Source organism: Larimichthys crocea, chromosome V, assembly GCF_000972845.2.
Source record: "Larimichthys crocea isolate SSNF chromosome V, L_crocea_2.0, whole genome shotgun sequence".
In the NCBI taxonomy this organism is placed as follows: Eukaryota; Metazoa; Chordata; class Actinopteri; family Sciaenidae; genus Larimichthys; species Larimichthys crocea.
Window position 1 is genome coordinate 732,391 of NC_040015.1, and position 23,277 is coordinate 755,667.

A 23,277-nucleotide genomic window follows, 5' to 3' on the forward strand; every position below is an offset into this window, starting at 1 on the left:
TCCTCTTTATTAGATGCAATGTGTTAAACCTTTGTCTTTCAAATTCAGTTTTATTTATATAACTCCAAATTATAAGAGACGTTACCTCATGACACCTTCCACATTATTTACAGAGACCCAACAATTCCCACCATGAGCAAACACTGGGCAGAACCCAGATTATGATCTGCCATGACTGAGTTTAGAGAAAATGTGGTTTCCAAACTAGGATTAATCAAGAGTAGCTATGTTTTTAAGTCAAAAGCCACAGAAGATATAACACTGAATAATATATAGATTTTTGACATGTGAGAGGGAAGCTACTACTTATATCTGAAACATTGCGAGGTTTAATATGAATAAACATTATATTACGAAAGTTTACTGCAACATTCCTTGATATTTAGATTTTTCTGGGAGCATCTCGTTGCTGACTAGAATACATTACAGGTGCTTAGTATTTTTTTAATCAGCTAACTGTGATCGTTTGTTTGCCAACAGTGCCGGTGTAACAAAGCTAACATGGAGAAAAAAAACACACACACACACACGCACGAGTCCTCTCCAGGAATCTGGCAGCAGATTGTCGAAAATCTGGAATCAAAGGCGATAGTGACGGAGTTCATCTGTGATGTTGTTTGGATCACAGGATGCTGCGCTTCGAGCGGCAACACCTTCATCTTCGTGTCTCTGAGCCAAAAACACAGGAAGAGACGGAGATAAAGAGAGAGAGAGCATCTGAATGGGCTTGCGTGAGCAAGCAAGAGAGTATACAACAGTCCATAATCAGTGATATTCACCATAAAACAATTTCTCTCTCTCGTCCTCGTTATCTCCATCTGATCTACTCGACTCGGATGTGGATGAACGTCATTTTGTCATCACACCGCTCCCCCTCTCTGTCTCGGGATTCAACTCTCCACGATGGAGCGATAATATCCATCTTATTACGCTCTGTGCGGAGCTGTCGAGGCTGGAGTGGGGAGGTTAAACGTCCACTCAGGGCTACAGTGAAGAGCATTCGGCTGAAGAGTCGAGCGCTCTCGGATAGAAAGAAACGCTCAGGAAACGTAGCCCTCTGCTCGTCCAGTCCCCAAAGACAGACTCTCATCATATTGTAACAAAGATGAACAGGATCAACCATTTCCTGCATACTGCTGTTAGAAACTGAATACGACCAGCTGATAATAAACCTGATCAGCCACGTCAGTAGTCAGAAATATGAACAATTCATTACGTGTCCGAGAAAACACATCACTCTACAAACACGAGATAAAGGATGTCATATGTCGACAGTCTGACTGTCAATTCAGCATCAATATAAGACAAGTGTTATTTTAGTGTTAGACGACCGTAGGAATGAGGTGAACCGTTTCAAACATGAAGATTTCTTCAGCACACATTTAAATACATTTATTTTTTTCAGCTGTTAACAAACTACCCAGTTTCCTTCCTGTTTAGTGCTGAAGCACACCAACCTTCTGATGATATTAGACAAACAAAAGATACACTGCTGGACTCAAACCAGGGAATTTGTGCTCAGTGTCTCCATCCTATAACGCATCACCACCAAAGACCACTGAACATGCCGCGACCTGGCTGGAGAGAGAAATCACTGTAGATGATGATGACATCACCTGTGAGGTAGAAACCGCACCAATGATGTAAAAGAGAAAAATCAATTTCTTCATTCTTTTATTCGTCGGTTCATTTGTTGGCTGACTTCCTTTGTCAGATTGTGGTTTCGACCTTCCCGGTGTTTTCCTTCCTCCTGGGAAACAAGCCAACTCTAAAATTACCCTCTGGCACTCGTCTTCCTCTCTCTCCTTTCCTTCCAGCGTTTCCTTCTTCGCTTTGTCTGCCATATTTTCTTCATCGAAAACTTTTATTTCTCCTTCCATACTTCCATACTCCTGTTCTTCCTTCCTTTCTTCTTCCTTTCTTTTTTTCCTTTCGTACTATTTCCCTACATTTCTTTACTTCCCTCCTTTCCCTATCTCTCCATCATTTCCTTTCTTTTTAATCCAGTCCAATCTTTTCTTCTTTTCGTCCCTCCATTTTTTCATCCCTATTTTACTTTTTGTGTTGTCTTTATCTCCTGTTTGTCCTTTCACCATTTCATTCCTCCTTTCCTCCTCTCCTTCTCAAGGTCCTTCTTCCTCCACTCTTCCTCCCTTTCTCCCAATCATTCCCCTCCACTCCTCATTTCATTACCCCATTCTTCATGTAGTCTTTGTTTTCTTCCTTCCTGTCGTCCTTCCTTTCCTCTCCTTGTTTCCTCCTGTACTTCCCTTTTCTTTCGTTGCTTCCTCTCTCTACTCCAATTTGTCCTTCCATCTATCCTTCCCTCCTTTCTTCCTTTTCTCTTGTCATGTCTTCTTTTTCCTCCTTCTTTCCTCTCATCTCCTATCGTCTCTTTTACCTTGTCGTCTACCCTGTTTTCCACTTGCAGATGATTTACTTACTCTTACTCTCCTTCCTCTCCTTGTCCCCCCTTTCTCCTCTTCCTCTTCAGTCCTTCCTATTTCACTTCTGTCCTTCCTTCCTTACATTTATACATCCTTCACCTGTTCTCCTCTTCATATTCTCTTTCTCCTCCTCTCCTTTATGTATCCTTCTTTATGTGCCTCTTCTTCCTCCCTCCCTCGTTCCCCTGTCTCCTCCCTCCTCCCCTCCTCTCCTTAAAAGCCGCTCTGGCAGCAAAACCTCTTCACTATAAAAGTTGTGACATTGAGACGTCTGGAACTATTTTAAGCTTTTTATTTTTTTTTACTTCCTGGAACTGAATAAAATTACTGAACAGCAGTAGCCAAAAACTCTGCCTCCTGCCAGAACTATTTATATACCTTTTAATTCATCAGATGAACACACAGTGGTTTAGAAAAGTGCTTTAAATGAAAGGTTTATACCTCTACTGTAAACGCTCTCCTCTGGGAAATAATGTGACAATAAACAGAAAGAATCAAACATATGGCTTTAGTGTGAACTTAAGTTCCTATCTGTTGGACAGTTGAAGATGAACTTCGGGGAACAGATAAAAATCCTGTACAGTGAACCAGTGTACCATTAAAGACATGAAACAGGAAAGTTTCCTGTAAAAACTGTAGAGAGAGACTTTAGGTCACAGACATTGAATGGTGTTTACAGTGGCCAAAAGTGCACTACACCCCCATTGGCATGAATTGCATCTAGCACTATGAACTAATTACCTTCCAGTGAACACGACTGGACCCGAGACTAAACACAACCTCTGAAACCAGCAGTGTCCGGTCTGTCAGTGAAGACCGGACACTACTGAGGTGGTTTTCTTGCCGGGTTTGGCTCGTGGCATCCCGAGTCCAATAGCGGTTATTTCACAATCTTTCATTCAAAGTCTGTAAATCGCCTCGGTAGTGTAACATTATTAGTGTAACAGATTCATTTAGCAGTTCAGTTGAAGCTGAGCAGCTGAAAGACATCAGAGGGAAAAGCAGCAAATATATTGTGAATAAAATCTGATCCAGTTTGACCAAAATCACTGAATAAAGTCATAAAGTTGTGCTTTTGTACAGTAAGCAGTGCAAAATTAGTGCCCAGAGTGCAGGATGAGTCATGACAGGTGTAGTTAAAGGTAAACGCCTGACCAGCATCATGAGGTGAAACAAACACAGATTTCCAGCCTGATGTTTAGTTACTCATCAAAAGGAACATTTTGTCCATCACTTATGATTGTTCAAGGAACAGACCAGCACTTTAGGAAAATACGAGGGCTCGGTTAGCCTAGCTTAGCATAAAGACGTGTGATCTGAAGAGAAAATCTGAATGCTGGAAGAGAATCTGTGAACTGCAGCTCGAGCCGACTAGTGTCTTAAACACCAGTGAGTCTGCAGACCGGAGAGTTACTGCAGTCCTTATCAGTGCCCAGTCCTTATCTGTTGGTCTGATCCACACACACACACACACACACACACACACACACACACACACTAAACCACACTTTATTAACTGCAGCACAACACGAGCCTGCAGGAGAAAGAGGGAGAAAGGGAAACAAATGCTCTCACTTCAACTGTTTCATTGGAAGTGATGAACAGACTGTGTGTAGTTGTATTTGGGGAAGGCTATCAGGAACTTGTGGACACACAAGAACAATAGCTCTAGAGGTAGTCATAATAGTAACAGCAGCAGCAGTAATGGTAAGATTACATGTAGCTGGATGCATACTGGCCAACCCTCATGATTTTCTTTACGGGGTCACAGTTCTCCTCAATGTCTCCTGATTTATGAAACATGTTGTCCTTTTCGTTGACCTGTTTCTGCCACTGTACAGCCTGTATAAACCCCACCACTCTAAAATTCTACCCAGACAACAAGACAGTGACAACAACTGTCATGAAATAATGACCTTAAAGCACACCCTCTCATGTAATGTTGCTACATAAACTGCTGCTAACTAAATCTGCTGTTAGCAGGCAACAGAACCGGGCTCAGCAGCCGGACTGGACCCAGTTCGAGCACAGCCTCTGAGACCAACAGGGAATAACGTTACACTACCGAGGTGATTACAGACTAACTTGTCGCCTGTGCAGTTAACTGAACTGACTCAGCTCCGGGATGTCAGGAGCCAAACCTGGCAAGAAAACCACCTCAGTAGGCGACTGTATTCATTGGCCACCGCTGGTTTGACAGGTTGTGTTCGGTCCATCCAAGCGAACATTAAGAAAATGACAGTTTAATTTAAGGAACACTCCATGACTTTTTCCAGATTTGTTGAATATCAGCGTTTCGTGTGTCGACAGGGTCGGGTATTCATGCCCGGTCCGGGCCTGTATCATAGTTTCCAGAGGATTTCTCGGCGTGTGACAGCAGATGAAACTCTCTCCTCCTCTAAATCAGTGCTGAAGGTTTAATATGAGCCGCCGTGACTTTCTGCTGCTCCAGCTCCACATTTAAAAGAAGATGATTTGGACCCTGACGGCTTATAATTAATTAACATCCACCTCCTCCTCCTCCTCCTCCGGCTCAGTCTCTCTATTTCTCTTTTTGGTTCCTGCTCCACTCGCTCTTTCTTTCTTCTTGACGCTCTTCCTTTCTCTTCTTCTCTTTCCATCCCTCTCTCCTCCCATCACCGGTGGCATTCAGCCGTTTCCCATCCGACAAGTAATGTTCATCTTGGCAACTTAATTACACTTAAATGGGACTCGGCGCAGGACGGAGGGATGGAGGGAGGATATGAAACCAGAGGGACGGAAGCGAGAAGCAAAGCAGTATTTTATCCTTCGAGGATGAGAATATCGCGTGTAAAAAGTCCCGAAAATCTCTTCATACATGAGAATTCCCTCTCTCCTCTTCCCCTCCCACTCTTTTCTTACTCCGTCAATCCTCTTCCTTGCATCACCCATCTCTCTCTCTTGTCAGACAGTTGGTCAGAGTTCATTAATTTTTACTGCTGAGGTAGTTTCCTCCGCGGACTGAGATACGGGATCGGTTTCTACGGTTACCGCACTGTAATAAGAGGTGAAACGAGGTAAAAAGATGACTGCAGCTCACTCGCTAAGTGCTGCTATTTGAGCTGAATTAGACACAAATTCGCAATCAAATGTTGTATCAGGAACGCATCAGGAGTCAGAGCGATCGCTCTCCAATGCTTCGGACTCGTTGGGAAATTTGTTCTGGTCTTGTCTACTTTAACCGCTTAGAGTGATGAGACTTGTCGGCATCAGAGCTGCAACCGGTTAGACGGTTTCATCCTGTCCAAGATTTTCAGCTCCACAAAAACTGGTCCAAAACTGAAATAGCATGATTTTTTTTGTTGCCCAAAGGCTGAATCCTCCTGACTTCATCCAGCACCACCAGCAGATTGAAATATTAATGTTTTGAAAACTATCAGATGGATTGAAATTTGACTCAGATGTTTATTTTCCTTTAGAATGAGTTGCAATAACGTTGCACCATCGTCAGGTCTGAATTGAAACCAAAACATCTGCAAAACTTTTACGTTATGGTCATATCATTATTTGTGTTTTTAAGCAGGTTCGGCAACAATTTCACTGGCACAAATTATAATTCATCTTCTGAAAGATACCTTTCTAAAGAAGAATCAGGCTTTATTTTGTCATTGTAACAGTACAAGTACAGTACAACGATATTGCGATAAAGATATGATATGAAATTTATATTAAGTCCAATGGATCTGTGACGAAATGGTCATTTCAGCTTTACAGACAATAAGAAATGAAGTCAAGAGCTCCTGAAAGGCTCCTAAATAAATCTTGTATGTCTTCCAGAATTATGTTTGTCATGTCCAGTGTCAATGTTTGGTGTAAAGTAGTATAAGGGTGTCAAGTAGGAGGTCAGGGGGGATTGAATTGTAGGGCGTCTGACATTTATATACTACTATTTAGCAAATGTTAGGTGCTAACATGCTAAACTCTCCTTTAGTCTCTACTAATACTGAACCCCAAATTGTTCCCGATGCTGTGCCATGTGACTGTGTGTGAATAATTAACTTAACAGCATAACTTATTGTGGACAGACACAAAATAAAACAAACCAAAACCATCTTTGTTCATCTTTCCCTGTTCAACAAAACAAACTCTGGTTTGGTCTTAATTTACAGACATTGATGAGAAAAACAGTAATCGCAAGACTTCGTAAATAAAGCACGTCAAAAATTTGTGAAGAAACAATATTACCAGCGTCACCCATGACTTTTCTTTACGCCCCAGCATCAGAATAATATTTATTGTATTTGAAATTCCCTAATCACATTCCTGCTCCCCAGAGAATAAACCTTTATCCTACACCCTGTGAACAAACGTTAAACCTTTAGCTCCGTATCTAAGAAAAAAATACCTGAAAATCAATCATAAATCATCATTATGTTGTTTGTTCTGTCCGGCACTGCGATACTGGGCTGTGAATGAACACTGTGGCCTCTGACTGTGACTGGGAAGGTTTAAACTCATTTATTTGATATCTGAGCTGCTATCAAGATAAAAGAAAAAAGCTAATTAGCAACAGGAAGAAGGGAAAAAACAAATACAACATAATTATATAAAAATATATTAAATATAATAATATAGACACTGACACTCACTCACACACACACGTGTATATATAGACTTAAGCCATGCAGCGGAGTTATTATGTGTGGTGACAGTGTGACAGAGAATAATGGAGACACGTGGCCTCATTCACCTCTGTGTCTGTTAAATTAATGACTAACAGCTTCACACTAAACTCCTGCAGCTCACTCTGTCTCATGTTACAGCTCAGACAAATTAACAGCAGATTAACACAGAGGAGAGCAGCAGTCTGTCTGCTCACTTCATCTGCTTTACCGGCCAAATACCCCGACGAGACGGCTCAAGATTCTGATAGATCACGATACTCCAATATTTAAACATGATGAGCAAAAGTAGCAGGTTTGTAGCATTTTATATAGAATTTTCTGTCAGGATGGAAAGAAAGGTGTGAAACAATATCTAGACATTTAAACTAAGCAAGTACCCTCCAATTAAAGGGAGAATAAAGACTATATTTACAACAAAACATTACAGAGAAAACAAGCAAACCTCCAAAAACTCGTTGCAGGTTTTATCGACTGTTTTTTATGTTTGTGGTCCTCCCTTATATCTGTGTTACTTTTAATGTTCGACTTAACGACGATATACCAAATAGCAGTTAGTAACAACTAAAGAAAACATGACCCCATCAAACAGGAAGCAGAGTGCTCTTTACTTCCTCCTCATTTTCGTCACGGAGGGGGGTTCAGGAGTGGACCTAACTGAAGACATATAGTTAAGGAGACCAGGTACATGTGCAACAAGAAACTTTAGAGTCTGCGTCAAGGCAATTCTGAGATTTTTTTCAAAATACATTTTTACTTTGAACGATATATTACTGACGTGGAGTTAGAGGTTAAAACAGTTTTTCACCAGTTTTCAGTCCAGGATTTTGTGGGCGGTCCTTAAAGGGTGGCTCGATGACATGGTGAGGCCACCCTGAGTGTACCTATGCACCCCTAGCAGAGAAATAGAGATGAATTCAAAGACAGGGGGAAAACTACAAAATAAAACAGGAAACGCAAATAAACACCAAACTGTTACAATTTTTTACATGTAAACAGTGTGATACGGAGGGACCTGTAGTGCACATTAATCAGCGTTTACAGTCGGCAATAGTGAGTGTGGGTCACAACCCCACCACTATGTGTTGCAGCTAGCACTATTAGCTAGTGTCAGCGTCTACCTCCCAGTCAACACAGCTGGACCCAGGACCAAACACAACCTCTTGTTTACAGTAGGCAATAGTGCGTTACACCCGAATTTCTATGAATTGCAGCTATTGCTATGAGATAATGTTAACCTTAAATACAGTAGTGAGTAAATAATGGTAGTAGAGAGAAAGTGTTTCACTGGATGTAAAATGAGTATACGCACCCAACAGGTAAAGACCACAGAACTTTGTAAATAAAAGTGTTTAAAATGATAAAGTGGCACGGTTAGCTGTGATCTGCTCCAGCCCCAATATAAAAAAAACATACTACTCTAAAAAAAACACATGAGAATTATGAACTGAGTGATCTTTTGCTTCCAGAACCCTGAAATGCCCCAAATAATTCCCCTCATTTCACGGCTTTATACGGAGAAATATTGACACCCCAACATATTCACGGCCTATGGAAGAAGTGAGGCAGTCAAACTAAGGACTGAGTATGGCTTTTAAAAGAAACAGGAAACGATGAGAGAGAAGTGGAGAATGAGCGTTTGGCGATGTTCAGCGGCGCCGGGTCGAATCGTGTTAATCCTGACTGCTGCTGGTCTGCGTACACTCCCACTGCGGCCGTCCACCGCCTTGTTCCCTTCACGCACAGTAGGCTAGCACTTAATTAACGCGTGTGTGTGTGTGTGTGTGTGTGTGTGTTCACGTCCTTTTCCCACATATTACAGTGCTCAGCCGATCCCAGTGCAGGTATTCAGGGGCTTGTTCAGTTCACCACTGGGGTGGCAAGGCCCCTACCTAATTACACTGTGTGTGTACGTGTGTGTGTGTGTGTGTGTGTGTGTGTGTGTGTGTGTGTGTGTGTGTGTGTGTGTGTGTGTATGTGTGTGTGCCCAAGAACATATCTGGTTTCTGTATGTGTGTGTGTGTGTATGGTACAGTAGGCTGGTTCCTAATTACTGTGTGCTCCTTGTATTCCCTCAGTGCCAATACCTTCCTGCCTCACTGAACCCTCACTCTGTGTGTGTGTGTGTGTGGTGTGTGTGTGTGTGTGTGTATGTGTCGAGCCAGTCATGTACTCTGACAAATTCAGACACAAGAGAAGCCTCAAATCTCACGAGGATTTGGATTGACACACACACACACGCACACATGCCTGTCGCTTCTCCTTCAATGTCACAAAGATTTGCACAATATTTTGTATGTTACAGACATAAAGATAGAAACATATACTGCAATGTTGGGGAGGTCAAAAATATGCTAGTACACAATATAAGAGATGCAGGCTTCACTATAAAATTGCCTGTAAGACTGTAACTTTGGACCTATTTTCATGAAATTTGTTTTGTTATAAACACAAGAAATCAAACATGATACAGTGTTTACAGTCTGTGTTTCTCGTCTAACACTAAAATAATGTTGGTAGAGAGTTGTTGAGTTGTTGAGTTGTTGAAACTCCAAAACGTAAAGTTTGTACACAAACACAGTTTATCTTTATGGATTATATTGATGCTGAATTGACAGTCAGACTGTCGACATATGACGTCCTTTATCTCGTGTTTGTAGAGTGATGTGTTTTTACGGACACGTAATGAATTGTTAAAATGTCATATTTCTTAAAGGGAGTTTGGTGTCACAGGGAGCTTTAGTTTAATTCAAACTGATATTATGTTTATTTTTTAAAGTTCTGTCAACGCTACAGAAACATTAGGTAACTGTTAAGTCTGATAAGGTTGTCTGACGTTGACCGCTGTTAGTTATTGGTTTGATTAATGGTTGTGTATTGATTACTGATGGTGGCTGATCAGGTTTATTATCAGCTGATCGTATTCAGTTTAAATATGCAATAATCAGTTAATTCTGCTTGTGATGACAATGTATATGTCCACTTTAAAGAAACAAACTGATCTAACATTTGGCAGCAGTTTACTTCACTGTCCATCAGGAAACTCTGTAAATCACAGAGAGTTGAGGCGGAGCAGTCGGAGGACATCAGAGGGAAAAGCAGAAAACATTTTCTCCATAAAATATGATCCAGTTTCACCAAAATCAGTCAAATAGTTGGTGGTGTGTGACTTAGTGCCGTAAAGTGTTACGTGCTTGTACAGGCTTATTAAGAGCAGTATGATAACAGTTTAAAGTTTCCTGACCAATATGTTGCTACTTTCTTCACAAATACATGCTATTACCTCTCTCTCTCTCTCTCTCTCTCTCTCTCTCTTTACATCACTTCCATTTTTCTCTCCATCTCCTCATCTGTCTCTCTGTCCCCATTTTTCTTTTTCTTTTTCCATGTTGTCACTCTGTTACCTCTTCCTCTCTCTGTCCTCTCTTGTCCTTGACTCCCAACACACACCAGCTGGCACTCAGCCAAGTGGAGAGGGATGATTACACACACACACACACACACACACGCGCGCATACAGGAGGCTGTGTGTGTGTGTGTGGAAGCGACAGCAGAGGGATGTCATCAAGAGAGAGAAAGATAGAGAGAGAGCAAAGCAATGAACTTCAAGATAGAAAACGAAAAGAGAGGATGAAGACATGACACTGTGTGTGTGTGTGTGTGTGTGTGTGTGTGTGTGTGTGTGTGTATCGTACAGAAAGTCTTAATCAATTTGTTCAGAGAAAAGACGACCAACAGGAACCCGACTTTTATCAAAACCCTGAAGAATAACTTCGGAGGACGCATCCCGAGAAAACATTTGATCACTCACTTTCGTTCTTAAACTTTCCAATAGAAACAGAAATTCGGTGTAGAGTTGGATATATTGACTATGCGCTGAACATACTGTGATCTGATAAATCACAGTTTAATTGAAACACTGAGTGACTGCAGAGGTGGTTCAATAATGATCCCGGGGCACTTTTCTGGACCGGAAAACTAATTTAAAGTTTGATGTTACGACAGTATTCTCCAATCATGCAACACTGTTGAGACATCTAATGCCACAAGACTATGAACAGATTTAATAAATATATAAATTAGTGGTGGGCCGTTATCGGCATTAACGTGCGGTGTTAACATGAGACTCTTATCGGGCGATAAAAAAAATATTGCCATTAATCTATTCTCAAAGTTGGGTTGGGAGCTGGGTCTATACTACGCAAACTTTGATGACTTTCACCTTGATATTTTAGTGCGGATGCATACCTGGCCGAATCGCACGCCATATTGTGCAGAAGAGGAGATCTAGTTTGTCACCAGAAAATGTGAACAAGCTGAGTGACTGGTGGAAGAAGGAGAAATAGAGCTTGGACTGATTGACACAAAGGTACTGACTGTAAACAGTTCATCACGACTTCATATGTAGGCTTACAATTTAAAATTCATGTGTAACTGAATAAACAGTTTGTAAACACAAGTACATCTTATTGAACATGATTTATTTTTATCACCAAGTATCAAAGTAGAACAGCTTTCTCAAGCACTCAGTGATGCATTTTGGAAACAGGAGATGAGCCCCTGGTCTAATGCGCCACCTGGCTTAAGAAACCTGTTCTCAAAGACTTACTTTTAGTCACTACTTAGGTAGCACACCTATGAATGGCTGAATGAGCCATTTTAATCTAGATTAATTCCATGATTACAGTGAGATTAATCTAGATTTTAAAAAAATAATCTATGCCCACCACTAATATAGATATATATTACCCTTTCACATCTATCATCATGTTTTTACAAAGACTGAGACTCTCACAGGGTCTTTCTGAGGTATTAACTGAAATACTAAGTTACACGATAAACGATAAATGCATGTGATCCTTTTTGTTTCAGCGTGGTTTATTTGAGGAAGTTGGCAGTTCAGTTCAGTTCCCTAAACCTGACACACTGGACCTTTAAATGCTGTAAAGAACCTAAAATTCCACCATGGATATAAATGGGACGTACCACTGACAGTAAAAACAGTTGACAGTACATATGTGACTTCACCCATATATAGATACATAACTGTAAGACTAATCTGAACAGGTGAGTTGTATATAAATTCACCCTCAGTACAGTTGTCATGAACGGGGAAATTAGCTACAGAGACCAAAACTGTTTTTTGTACCAGGCTGTAAACATGTTTATTTCTGCTGTGAAGTTGGACATTTGAACATGGGGACTTATGGAGACTGACTCACTTCTGGAGCCAGCCTCAAGTGGACATTTGAGGAACTGCAGTTTTTGGCACTTCCCGTGTTGGCTTCATTTCACAGCCATGGAGGTTGGTCGCTACAGTCTTCCTGAACATTGAACATAAAGCTGTATTTGTGAAATTAATGCTGTCCCGCTCTGAGTTTGAAGTATTAAAATAATAATTCACTGAATTAATTTGAAGTGCCTACAGGCTATAAAACAATGAGAATAATTAAAGTGAACAATGAAAACTTTAAGTCAAACATCAACAGTAAAAAGAGGAAGATGATCCTCTTAAACATGTGTGTTTAAAGTGCCGTCTCCTGCTCTCAGACCGCAGGCTGTAAAACATCTCAGTGCTGAACAGTAAAAGTATCACTGAAGGAGTTTAAACAGCGAAATGATGCTGGTTTAGTGGAGCGACCCTGCCAGAGTTAATCGGCCCAAACATCTAATTTCAGAAGGAACGAGTCTCCTTTAGGCTGACTGGCTCTCATTCATGTGACGAGCTGTAAACTTTGTAATGTGTAACAAAGAGAGAGCTGCACCTGCCCTCTCACCCAGCTTCCTGTTCATGTAATGTCAGAGTTACACCAAAGACTTTGGTTGTTAAACAGGCAGAGAGGTGATACAGTTAAAACCAGCACGTGTAACTCCACAATGTTGGTTTATTCCATTTTTTTTCATTGTTAAAGTTATTTAGTTCCCAGTCCAACCCGGTCAATGCCCCAATATTTACAGAACGCCCTCCCAGAAAATAGTTTTCAGTGTCCCTGTGTTTGTGACTTGTTGATGAAGATAAATTTAATTACCCATCAAATACAACAATCCTGATTCCTACTAAAATGTTCTCGCTTGTCAAACTCGTCAAAAATGGCAAGTTACCAAGAATAAATATGCAACACCCGGCTGGACTTTCAAAATAAAATAAGGTTGCTGAGAAACATTTCGCATTTTGTGAGTTTAAATGGTCGCAGGTTTTAGATCTGAAACATAAACATAAGTAACATAAAGGGACACAAACAAATCAAATCAAAATTAAATCAGATTTTATTTATATAGCCCAAAGTCACAAAGTACATTTGCCTCGGAGGGCTTTACAATCTGTACAGGGAGTGACACCCTCTGTCCTTAGACCCTCAGTTCCAGTGAGGAAAAACTTAGCCACAAAAACCCTTTAACAGGGAAAAAAGGTGGAAGAAACCTCAGGAAGAGCCACAGAGGAGGGATCCCTCTCCTAGGACGGACAGACGTGCAATAGATGTCACGTGTAATCAACACAAACGTATTGTACAATTACAATGAATGATAAAATGATTACAGTAGCAGTGGAACCTGTGATAGAGATAGAGAGACACAGATGCACAGCAGCAGCAAATTATAAACTATAAACTGTAATGTGATCTCCTGGGTTAAAGTGTTTGTTTGACTGATTCATCCACCTCAGCATCGTCCATTCTGGGACTTTCTCGCTCTTTGTATGTCACCTGACTTCATCAGCACATCAAAACATGTGTGTATAGTAGTAATGAAGTAATAGTTTGCACTGCTATAGTTGCAACATATCACATTTAAACATTTAAATATGTAATAGACCGGCTGATCCACTACAGGATACAGCATTAAAGGTAGCACCAGCTTTGGTGCCTAACCAAGCCGTGATCGTCATCTGAAACGCTCCTCAGCGAGCTTTATTTTGAAAGCCCAACAGGATGTTGCATATTTATTATTGCGTCATTGCATATTCTATAGTGTGTCTCTGCAGTTCAATCCAAACAAGTTAGCGTGATGATGTGCGATAATGAACTATTGATTTATTCAGTTTCGAAGAGGCACAGTTTAGAGGGCGAGTCGATCTGAGAGCTTGTTACAGAGTCGGGCGCTTAAAGTTTGATGATGGAAAAAAAGAGAGAAACATGGATTATTAAGCAGAAGTGGTCATGAAAAGTTAAAGTGGATGAAATACGCCTGTAAAAAATAAAAATAAAAATCTAATTAAAACAAATGTCTTCACTGCTGATGACTTTTTAAACAGCCCGGGAGGCTCTGTGTGAGTGATCCTCCTCTCCTCTCCTTCAGACCTCCTTTCTCTCCTTCTCTCTCTTTTCATGAGCAGCTGATGTTGTGACATCACTTCCTAAATCATTGAAGGTTTACACTCTGATTTTGGTTAAACTGGATCAGATTTTATTCACAATATATTTGCTGCTTTTCCCTCTGATGTCCTCCAGCTTCAACTCTCTGTGATTCACACAGTTTATGATGGACAGATGGACAGCTTTAGACTAACCACACAACATTCTTTTTCTCCATAACGACTTCCTTTCGTCCATCAACCTGTCGATATTTCTTTCCCTCAGTGATCCCTAACTTCCTTCTTCTGTCCCACCTTCCCTTCAATCCTCGCCACCTTCCTTCCATCTCCTCATCCCTGAAGTCCTTTGTTAGGCTTTGATAAATTAGCTCTGACATCCTGCCAAAATGGCCGCCCTCCCCCCTCGCTCTCTCTCCAGCGTTCTTACACCTACCGCTAATTGAATTGGCAATTTGTGTAACAGTACCGATCCCCCGTTTCTTCTTCTCTAACACACACCCACATGATCTCTCTCTCTTATGAACACACACACACACACACACACACACACACACACACACTGGTTTGTTGCCAGTTTCATATTAAACAAGAAAATAAATTAACAACAGCAGTAATGTTTGACTTTGTGAGACCAAAGTTAAATTGACTTTTCAATAAGGTCACACACACACACACACACACACACACACACACACACACACACACACACACACACACACACACACTGTTGTGTTTTTCTTTTTTTCTTTTTGTTTGTTTTGTTTATAGTTGTCTCGTTTATTTTATTTTGAAATGATTTCCGCCGCCCCTCCTCTTTCTCCATCTTTTTCATCCTTTCATCCAGCATCCTTCTTCTTCTCCTCCTCTTGTCCTCTGTTCTTCAGCGTTCAGTGACGATGTTTCCTCTTCATCACCTCCTTCTTTAAGTTCCTCCTTTTCTTCATTCTCATTCTTCCACACTTTTTCGTCCTCCCTCTTTTCTTCTTCCTTCTCTTCATCTCCTTTTCATCCTCTGCTCTAATCTCCTCTTCCCTCCGTGTGTCTTCATCATGCTCTCTTCTCCTCCCTCATCTGTACCTCCATGCCTCCTCTTTTCACCTCTTCTCCTTTTTCTCTTCCTCCCCCTCCTTCACCAACTCACCTTCTGTCCACCTCCTCCTCCATCCATTATCCTCCCCATCTCTCAGCTCCTCCTCCTCCTCTCCTCTCTTTTTTGTGGATTAACTTTGAATTATTTTGAGATGAAGTTTCTGTTTTCTTTTCTATAAAAAGTTAAACATTTATTTTCTATAAATAACTCTGATGTTCCCCTGAGATTAATCACCCTCCTCTCTTTGTCTCCTCTCTCCTCACCCCCTTTTTTTATAGTGTCTCGTTCACGAGGGCTTTTCATTACATCATTAATTGAGCCTAATTCAGCTACATTACCCCCCCGCCTCCCAAAAAAAAGGAACGACAGGAGGTGTGAGTGTGTGTTTAAATTCAGTGTAATGAGGTCTGCAGGGAGACGAGGACGGAGGTTGTGTGGAGAGGAGAAAATTACCTCAGGGCAGAAAAATCTCTCTTTAAGTGAGCTTTAATGCCCCTCTGTCTGCCTGTCTCACTGCCTCAAACTGTCTCACCGTCTCCCTTCAGCTCTGACTCTCGGACTGAAACACTTTTGTTTTTTTATATCACTGTTTGCTCTTTCATTTTATTTAATTAAGTCAAACTTGATGTTTCATGTGTTTCTATCACATCTGTCCTCTGTCCTCCAGTATCTGAATCAGTGACACAAAGTCATGTTTTCAGTATTTTGAGGTATTCTTCATGATATTTTAGAGTTTGTCATTTCCTGATAAATCATAAAAACTTGTTGATGATGTCATCCTGCACTGGGGGGCGTGTACTAATTTTACATCCAATCAAACGCTTTCTCTCTTCTGACACCGCCGGAGCGGAGTGCTTCCTGTTTGATACAGTCTATGTGTGATCCTGAGGACTGCTGCAGTCATCTATGGCCAGGCCTCACTGATTTCTTGGTGGACAGATAGCTTTAGTATTATTTGCTAATGTAGCTAATCACTATCTGACACAATGGGCAATGGAACCAGGCTCAGCCCGGTGAACACGGATACAGAATTTCCTGATGGAGATTATCTGACAGGCCAAACACTTAGCTCGGTTACCCATGCAACTAGTTTAGGTTAGCTGGAGCCAAACCACCTCGGTACTATATTCCCCACCGTCAACTGGTCTCCGTCAGCATTGGATGTTGTATTTTGTCCCAGTTCAGCTAATAGGACCACTCTAGAGTGAATGAAACCACTACTGCTGCATGGTGTCCAATGCACACTCAGTACTGACTACAGTTCAGTTTACCTGCAGATTTCCCCCTAACTTTTATCATATATAGTTTCATCTCATAGAAACGTTCACCTTTATCAATGTTTTCTGATGCAACTGTCTCCAGAAAAAGAATGCTGATAAGTTGTGCCCATCCACCACCACAGCCTCCGCCTCAACACAGAACACATGACTTCCTGCGGCGGCACTGAACATGAAGAGCGTGGATGTAGTTGTTGCTTTTGGTCGGGTATATAAAAGTATTTTTCAGTGGTCAGGGATGTGCAGATTTCTTGCAGCCTCATGTTGGTGCATTGTGTATCTTGTGTTGGTGTCTTTCTCTGTTTGTCATTTTTCTGCTTGAAATGATTGAGAAATGCTGATAAACAGACGTTTAAAAAAAAAAGAAATTCAAATTCCCTTCCTGTCTGTCTCTCACACTCTCTGGCTTTGTCTTCCTCTTTGTCTTCTTTAGGGAACGAGAGAGAGACAGTCTAACCTGAGGGCAGATCTCTCTCTCTCTCTCTCTCTCTCTCTAGCTGTTGTACCTCTGTTTTTCTCTTTAGACAGACTTTTGCCCTCAGGGAGAAATTTTAGAAAGCTATAAACCATCTCTCTCTCTCTCTCTCTCTCTCTCTCTCTCTCTCTTCTCTCCAGAGATGAACAGTGATGGATAGAAAGATGAGAATAATAAAAGGGATAGTGAGAAACAAAAAAAGAATAAATGAGCGCGAGAGAGAGAGAAAGAGAGAGAGAGAGAGAGAAACACAGCCTTTTTGTTATTATTGCCCTCAGTCTGGTCTGTCAGGTTCACCAGAGACTTCTCCTCAGCTGCCCTGCCATCATCTCTCCGCTGGTTATTTGGTTTTAGGAACTTTTTCATGGAGAATTATTCTGTCAAACGAAGCCAAATAACAAATTGTCCTCATGACAACGTGTCACTGTCATGACAACGGCAATGGAAAAAAAAAACCTTTCCTGTGGGAAAACAACTGCTGACAGTGTGGCTCCTTTACCTTCACCTGTAGTTTGCGATGATCTTTAAAGCTGCAATAATCTTTATTTTTATTGATGAAAACGATGAACTGCTAATGTGACAGAAGCCACAGTTTATTCTGCAGCGTTTTAGCGTCTTTCATCTCATATTTTTGGTTCAACTGCACGTTCACTTTATCGTTCAGTGTCCACAAACCCTCCACATGTCCATAATTTAATTTACTTGTTTGCATAAAAATGTTAAAAAATGTTACAATAGATGATACTTCCCTCTTTAACTTATTAGCATTATTAGCCCCTGTGTCTCGTTAGCGTGACGCTAATGGTTAATTGGTTTAAATATGGAGGGCTAACAATGCTAACTAGTCGCACTGACTGTTCCAGACTGTTCTGCAGAGCTGATCTCACTGGTTCCTCTTGTCTTGTGCCATGTGTGTTCGTCACGCTAGGCTGTATAAACGTGAGTGTGTGTGTGTGTGTGTGTGTGTGAGTGAGAGAGAGAGTGTGTGTGTGTGTGTGTGTGTTTGTTTGTGTGTGTTTGGCACGTGTGTGTGTGTGTGTGTGTGTGTGTGAGCTTTGCTCGTATCAATGTGTCTGAGTCTCACCGGTCTTCTTCTGTCCTGTCCTGTGCTTTCTCTCTCCTTGTTTGTGTGTGTGTGTGCGTATATTTGTGTGTGTTTGGCGTGTGTGTGTGTGTGTGCGTGTGTGTGTGTGTGTGTTTTTAGCTATCGGTGCCCAGCGAAGGAGGAGTCCCAGCGCCGTCGCCTCGGAGATCTTCGAGCCTCACCTGGGCAGCCACATTTTACAGGTAGGAACAGTTGAAAGTTCCCTTACTGTGAATGTCGCTTTGGAAATACATGTGGACGCAGTGTTTGTTCAAATGCACTCACACACACACACACACACACACACACACACACACACACACACACCATCATCATTATCATCATATTGCAGAGGAGAGGTCAGCACACACACTTGCTGCGTTGATCTAAGCTCTGGTGACTTTGCTGTCGGACATTTATTCTCCCCAGATGACAAGTCGCTCATATTTTGGAGACATTTCATGTTGCACCATCACCTCAGCTGTTCAACACTTGGCAAATTCAAATACTTCTGTTAGTACGCTTCTGTGTAGTACACAGTGTACTTTATGTACTTAGCAGGGTAGTGTTGTCACAATTCGAGTATGACAGTAATTTGAATACTTTTTAGAGGCTTGAAGGGCAATTTGCTCTCAAAATGAACATTTCTATTCTGATCTCCGTTTCCATGGAGATACATGGAGTGTGACTAATGACTAATGTCAGTAGACTCTCACATATAAGGGAACCCAGTTTACTACTCCAGAAAGTAGTCTGAGTATTAGTTACAAAAGTTAACTGAATAAATAGCACACATATAAACACTAAACTGCTTTGCTAGATCCGTCTTGTAGACTTGCAGACTAAGATATCTGCTGAAAACACTAACTTTTCCATAGACAGATTTGGCTCCTAGGTCCGTGAACTTACATTTATTTTCTAGTAGTGCTGTATTTGCAACTCACACACAGCTGATGGAGGATGTGATCTGAACATTCACAGTAACAGCATTGTGAAGTCTAAAAGTCTAAATATATTCCAAAAAGATGACGTAATCATTTCTAAAATGTTTTTATCTCATATAATATTCTGCTTCAGTCCATATTAGTTCTAGTTATTGATGACAACTTACACTGTCTGCAATACAAACATCAGGACTTTTATATAATGGGATCTAGAGGATGAAGTAATAGCATGGCCTTTTCTCCGGCACCGCCTTCAGGACAATTTTTACAGTACTATGATGATCATTAATAATTCTTAGTTAATCTCTACTTTCTGTTATTCCTAACTTGAATATGATAGTCTGACGTACAGATCCTGTCCCATTTCTTCTCTGAATGAGGATTTTACACCATTTTGTTATCTGATTTATTTCTCATGATTTGCCTCTTGGCTTTGCTGAAGTTTATTTTTCCTCCTAACGTACCTTCACATCATTAGCGCAGTGATTCCTCATAATTCAACCTCAGATTTTTCACCACAGTCAACTTCAATTATTCCTCAACATCCAGCTGCTGCCGCGGCTAAGCTGAATTATTAAATGGAATTATGAAAGCATGATAATGACTGGGTTATCGCTGCTCGCTCCCTCGGGTTTGTATGTGTGTGTGTGTGTGTGTGTGTGTGTGCCTTGTAGTATTAATCCCTAACATGCTCCACTCCTTATCTGTTTAACATACAGCCCAAAGGCTGAGCTTTTAACATCACAACCAGGCTGACGTGATACCACAGCTGATAGAGGTTGCTAATCTGTGTGGAGGTGTGTGTGTGTGAGTGTGTGTGAGTGTGTGTGTGTGTGTGTGTGTGTGTGTGTTATACAAGTGTGCATCAATTTCTGAGATTTCTGAGATTTTGTAAACCTCCAAAAGTGTTCTTCTTGTTGTTCTTTTTCATTGTTGGTGTGTTATTAAATCATTTTGTGTGTGTTTGCATCTGTTTACACCTGATTAATATTATAATCTCGCTGACACCAGTCAACCTTCGCTGTGTAAAAATCCACGTTTATAATCTTCTGGTGCTTTTTTTTTTTATCTGTTTATCATATTCAAGGATCCTGAGAGAGAAGTTGCTCACAGAGTCACACTGATCTTTTCTATCATTGAGTAAACTGACATATTTTGTGTACATTTCATATTATATTCTTCCATCGACCATCGATCCCAGCTCCTCCTGGGCTAGATGGACTATGTAGTCCCTGCAAGCGAGTTCTGGGATACTTTTCAAATGTTAAAAGACTTTTTGGTCTGCAGGAGTGATTGGGGTGATTAGATTATTTAAATACAAACATATTCCTTAACTTTGAAAACAACATACATCTTCCAAACTTTCAAGACTTTCAATGGACCCACAGATACAACGAACATCAACTGTGAATAACAAATATATAAAAAAAACAGCAGCACAAGAATATATACGATAACTTTGATTTGCAGCCTACAACTGAACCTTTTTTTTTTTTAATTCAAAAAAGAAAAAAATGTCTACTTACATCCACCAATAATACTCCAATAATATGGTTGAAATTTTAAATTAGTATTTCAATGAGTACCCTATAAAGGGTTAAAAGATGAAACCAGTGATACTCAACTTAAGGTCCGCTGGCAAAATGTGGTCCTTGATAAAGTGCATACTCTTCTAATGCAGGATGAGGCTCTGTGAATATAGCTTATGTTCAGGTCTTTGCCGAGTCCTGATCCTGTCGCATATTTTTAACTTTACATCTTAAACAACAAAAGAAATATTTCCTGGTGTAGTGCATCGGGGTAGTGTTTTATGGAACATTGTGCATTCACCAGAAAGGATGATTGCAATTTGTTCCCCAGATTGTTACCATATGGAGTATTAGCATCAACATTCGACTGTGAAAATATAAATATAAAATATACAACTTACATTTGTATATTTCAGTATTCACCACAACTGCTTTAGCTCCAGCAGCTTCCTTGGCCACCATTTTCACAATGTCAGTAGTCCCTGACCTTCAGCTACCAAAACTGGCGACCATTGAGGGCAAAAAAAGCAAAGGCAAAGGCAAAAAGTGTCCAAGTGGACTCAAAATAGCATGTATGGAAGTACAATAATTGAGACACGGTACAGGTCTTTCCTGACTCGATACACTCTGGTCTTGGTCATGACTTGGTCTTGGTTCGTTCTGGTTTAGGTCATCTTGATTACAACACTGCCATGTGAACACAAACCCTAAGCATTGATAGAACAGCCTGTATTATTTTGAAAACCAATTGAAACTGTTCTTTCGGCTCTGAAGTCAGAGTTTTTACTTTCTGGATTCACACAGACTGACCTGTGTACACTCTGCCTGGGATGCTGGCAGCTAGAGGGCACTGTTCCCGAACCAAAGCACCTGTCGTTCATTAGTGCTGCATGCAGCCGCGTCCGTCCCGAGTCCTTGTTGTTGCGTTTGTTCTTTATCTCTCTGTTAATCCGGCACACAGACACAGCGGAGAGTGAACATGTCACCATGACAACCGACTCTCCTCTTCTGCCGCTCTGCACATCATGTTGTCATGTGTGAGTGTTAACACAAGGCGGGAATAAGCCGAGCCGTCGCGCATCCGCTCACGCTGTGCTGAGCATCACCACCGTGTCAAGCATGTGTGTGTGTATGTGTGTGTGCGTGTTAACACCGTGTTCTGATCCTGCAGCTCGAGACACTAGACATCCCATAATACCTTGTTATAATCCCTGGAGAGTCACTATGACAACCATATGAGGCAGATCCTGAGGCTGATTGAAGCAGCTGTGAGATTGGAAGTGACACGAACAATGTGGGCCTCCCCCACCTGGAAGTCAGAAAGTGTGTGTGCATGAAGGAATGTGTGAAGTTTAGATTTTAAAATGTTCCTGACATTGAGAGAAGACTTTTTTTAAAGATTACCTGCTTCCTGTTACTACATTTTGGTTTTAAAAGTTCATAATTTTCTGTCCCACAGTTTCATTATTTATCAGAGACACCTGTGGTCTTGTGCAGGTCAGTGTGTCTTTTCAATCATGTTGATGCTACACTGACTTGTAATCAGGTGAATGGTGTCTCTGTCATTCGTACGTCTGTTCTCACACTATGTAACTTTGGGCCCCGGGTCAGGAGAAGTACGTAACGCTTTATGGCACTAAGTCACACACCACCAACTATTTGACTGATTTTGGTGAAACTGGATCATATTTTATGGAGAAAATGTTTTCTGCTTTTCCCTCTGATGTCCTCCGGCTGCTCCGCCTCAACTCTCTGTGATTTACAGAGTTTCCTGATGGACAGTGAAGTAAACTGCTGCCAACTGTAGCTGCTGTTAGCTAATGTTAGCTCAGTTTGTTAGCCAGGCTGCTGACTGTGAGCTCAGAGCACCAGGGGAGCGTTAGTGTCTGTAGAGGAGGTTTTCAGGCCCGGGGTATGGTGTAAATCTGACGGAGGGTGAAGTCAGTGTCATGCCAGAACCAGAGCTGGGCAAGTGGGCAATGTAATCGTGCTCAACAGCCTCTATGGAGGTTTTGGACCACGAGGAAAAAGAGGAGGTTTAAAAAAAAATTTCAATTCATATTTCACAGGGAATGTCATTTCTGTGCACACGTGTCTCCTCTGTATGTACACACATTATTCTGAGTGTGTTCCTACATCATTGTGAGTGTATGTTTGTGTGTGTCTGTGTGTGTGTGTGTGTGTGTGTGTGCAGCCTTTTCAGCGCAGGAGTACGGTCGACGTGTTGGTAGCAAATTGGCCTCATTAATCTCCCGCTTAATTGATTGTGAGAAGTTTGAGGATGACATTTTAAGAAAGCGTGGCAGACAGGGCGCGGCGTGATTGATTTGGCTAAACCGCAGCACTAATGAATGCCAGCCAGTCACTTAGGTGGTAGAGACCAGACACTAATTTCAGAGAGATTAGGCCAGAGAGGTTGATAACGCTTAATGAAGAGAGAGAGAGAGCGAGGGAGAGCGAGCAGTCATTAAACAGG

General features: G+C 41.2%; 1 protein-coding gene across 5 annotated transcripts in view; it reads left to right on the forward strand.

The window, feature by feature from the left end:
* Positions 1 to 23,277, forward strand: part of npas3 (neuronal PAS domain protein 3) — a 307,791-nt gene that overhangs the window by 143,984 nt on the left and 140,530 nt on the right. For 4 of the 5 annotated variants that reach the window (XM_019263216.2, XM_019263215.2, XM_019263217.2 and 1 more), the window contains one exon: positions 18,449 to 18,531. In XM_019263216.2, the coding sequence (XP_019118761.2) occupies positions 18,449 to 18,531 (83 nt within the window). Of the gene's footprint in view, positions 1 to 18,172; positions 18,184 to 18,448; positions 18,532 to 23,277 lie in introns of all 5 variants that reach the window. The other variant, XM_019263219.2, reaches the window with a different exon arrangement.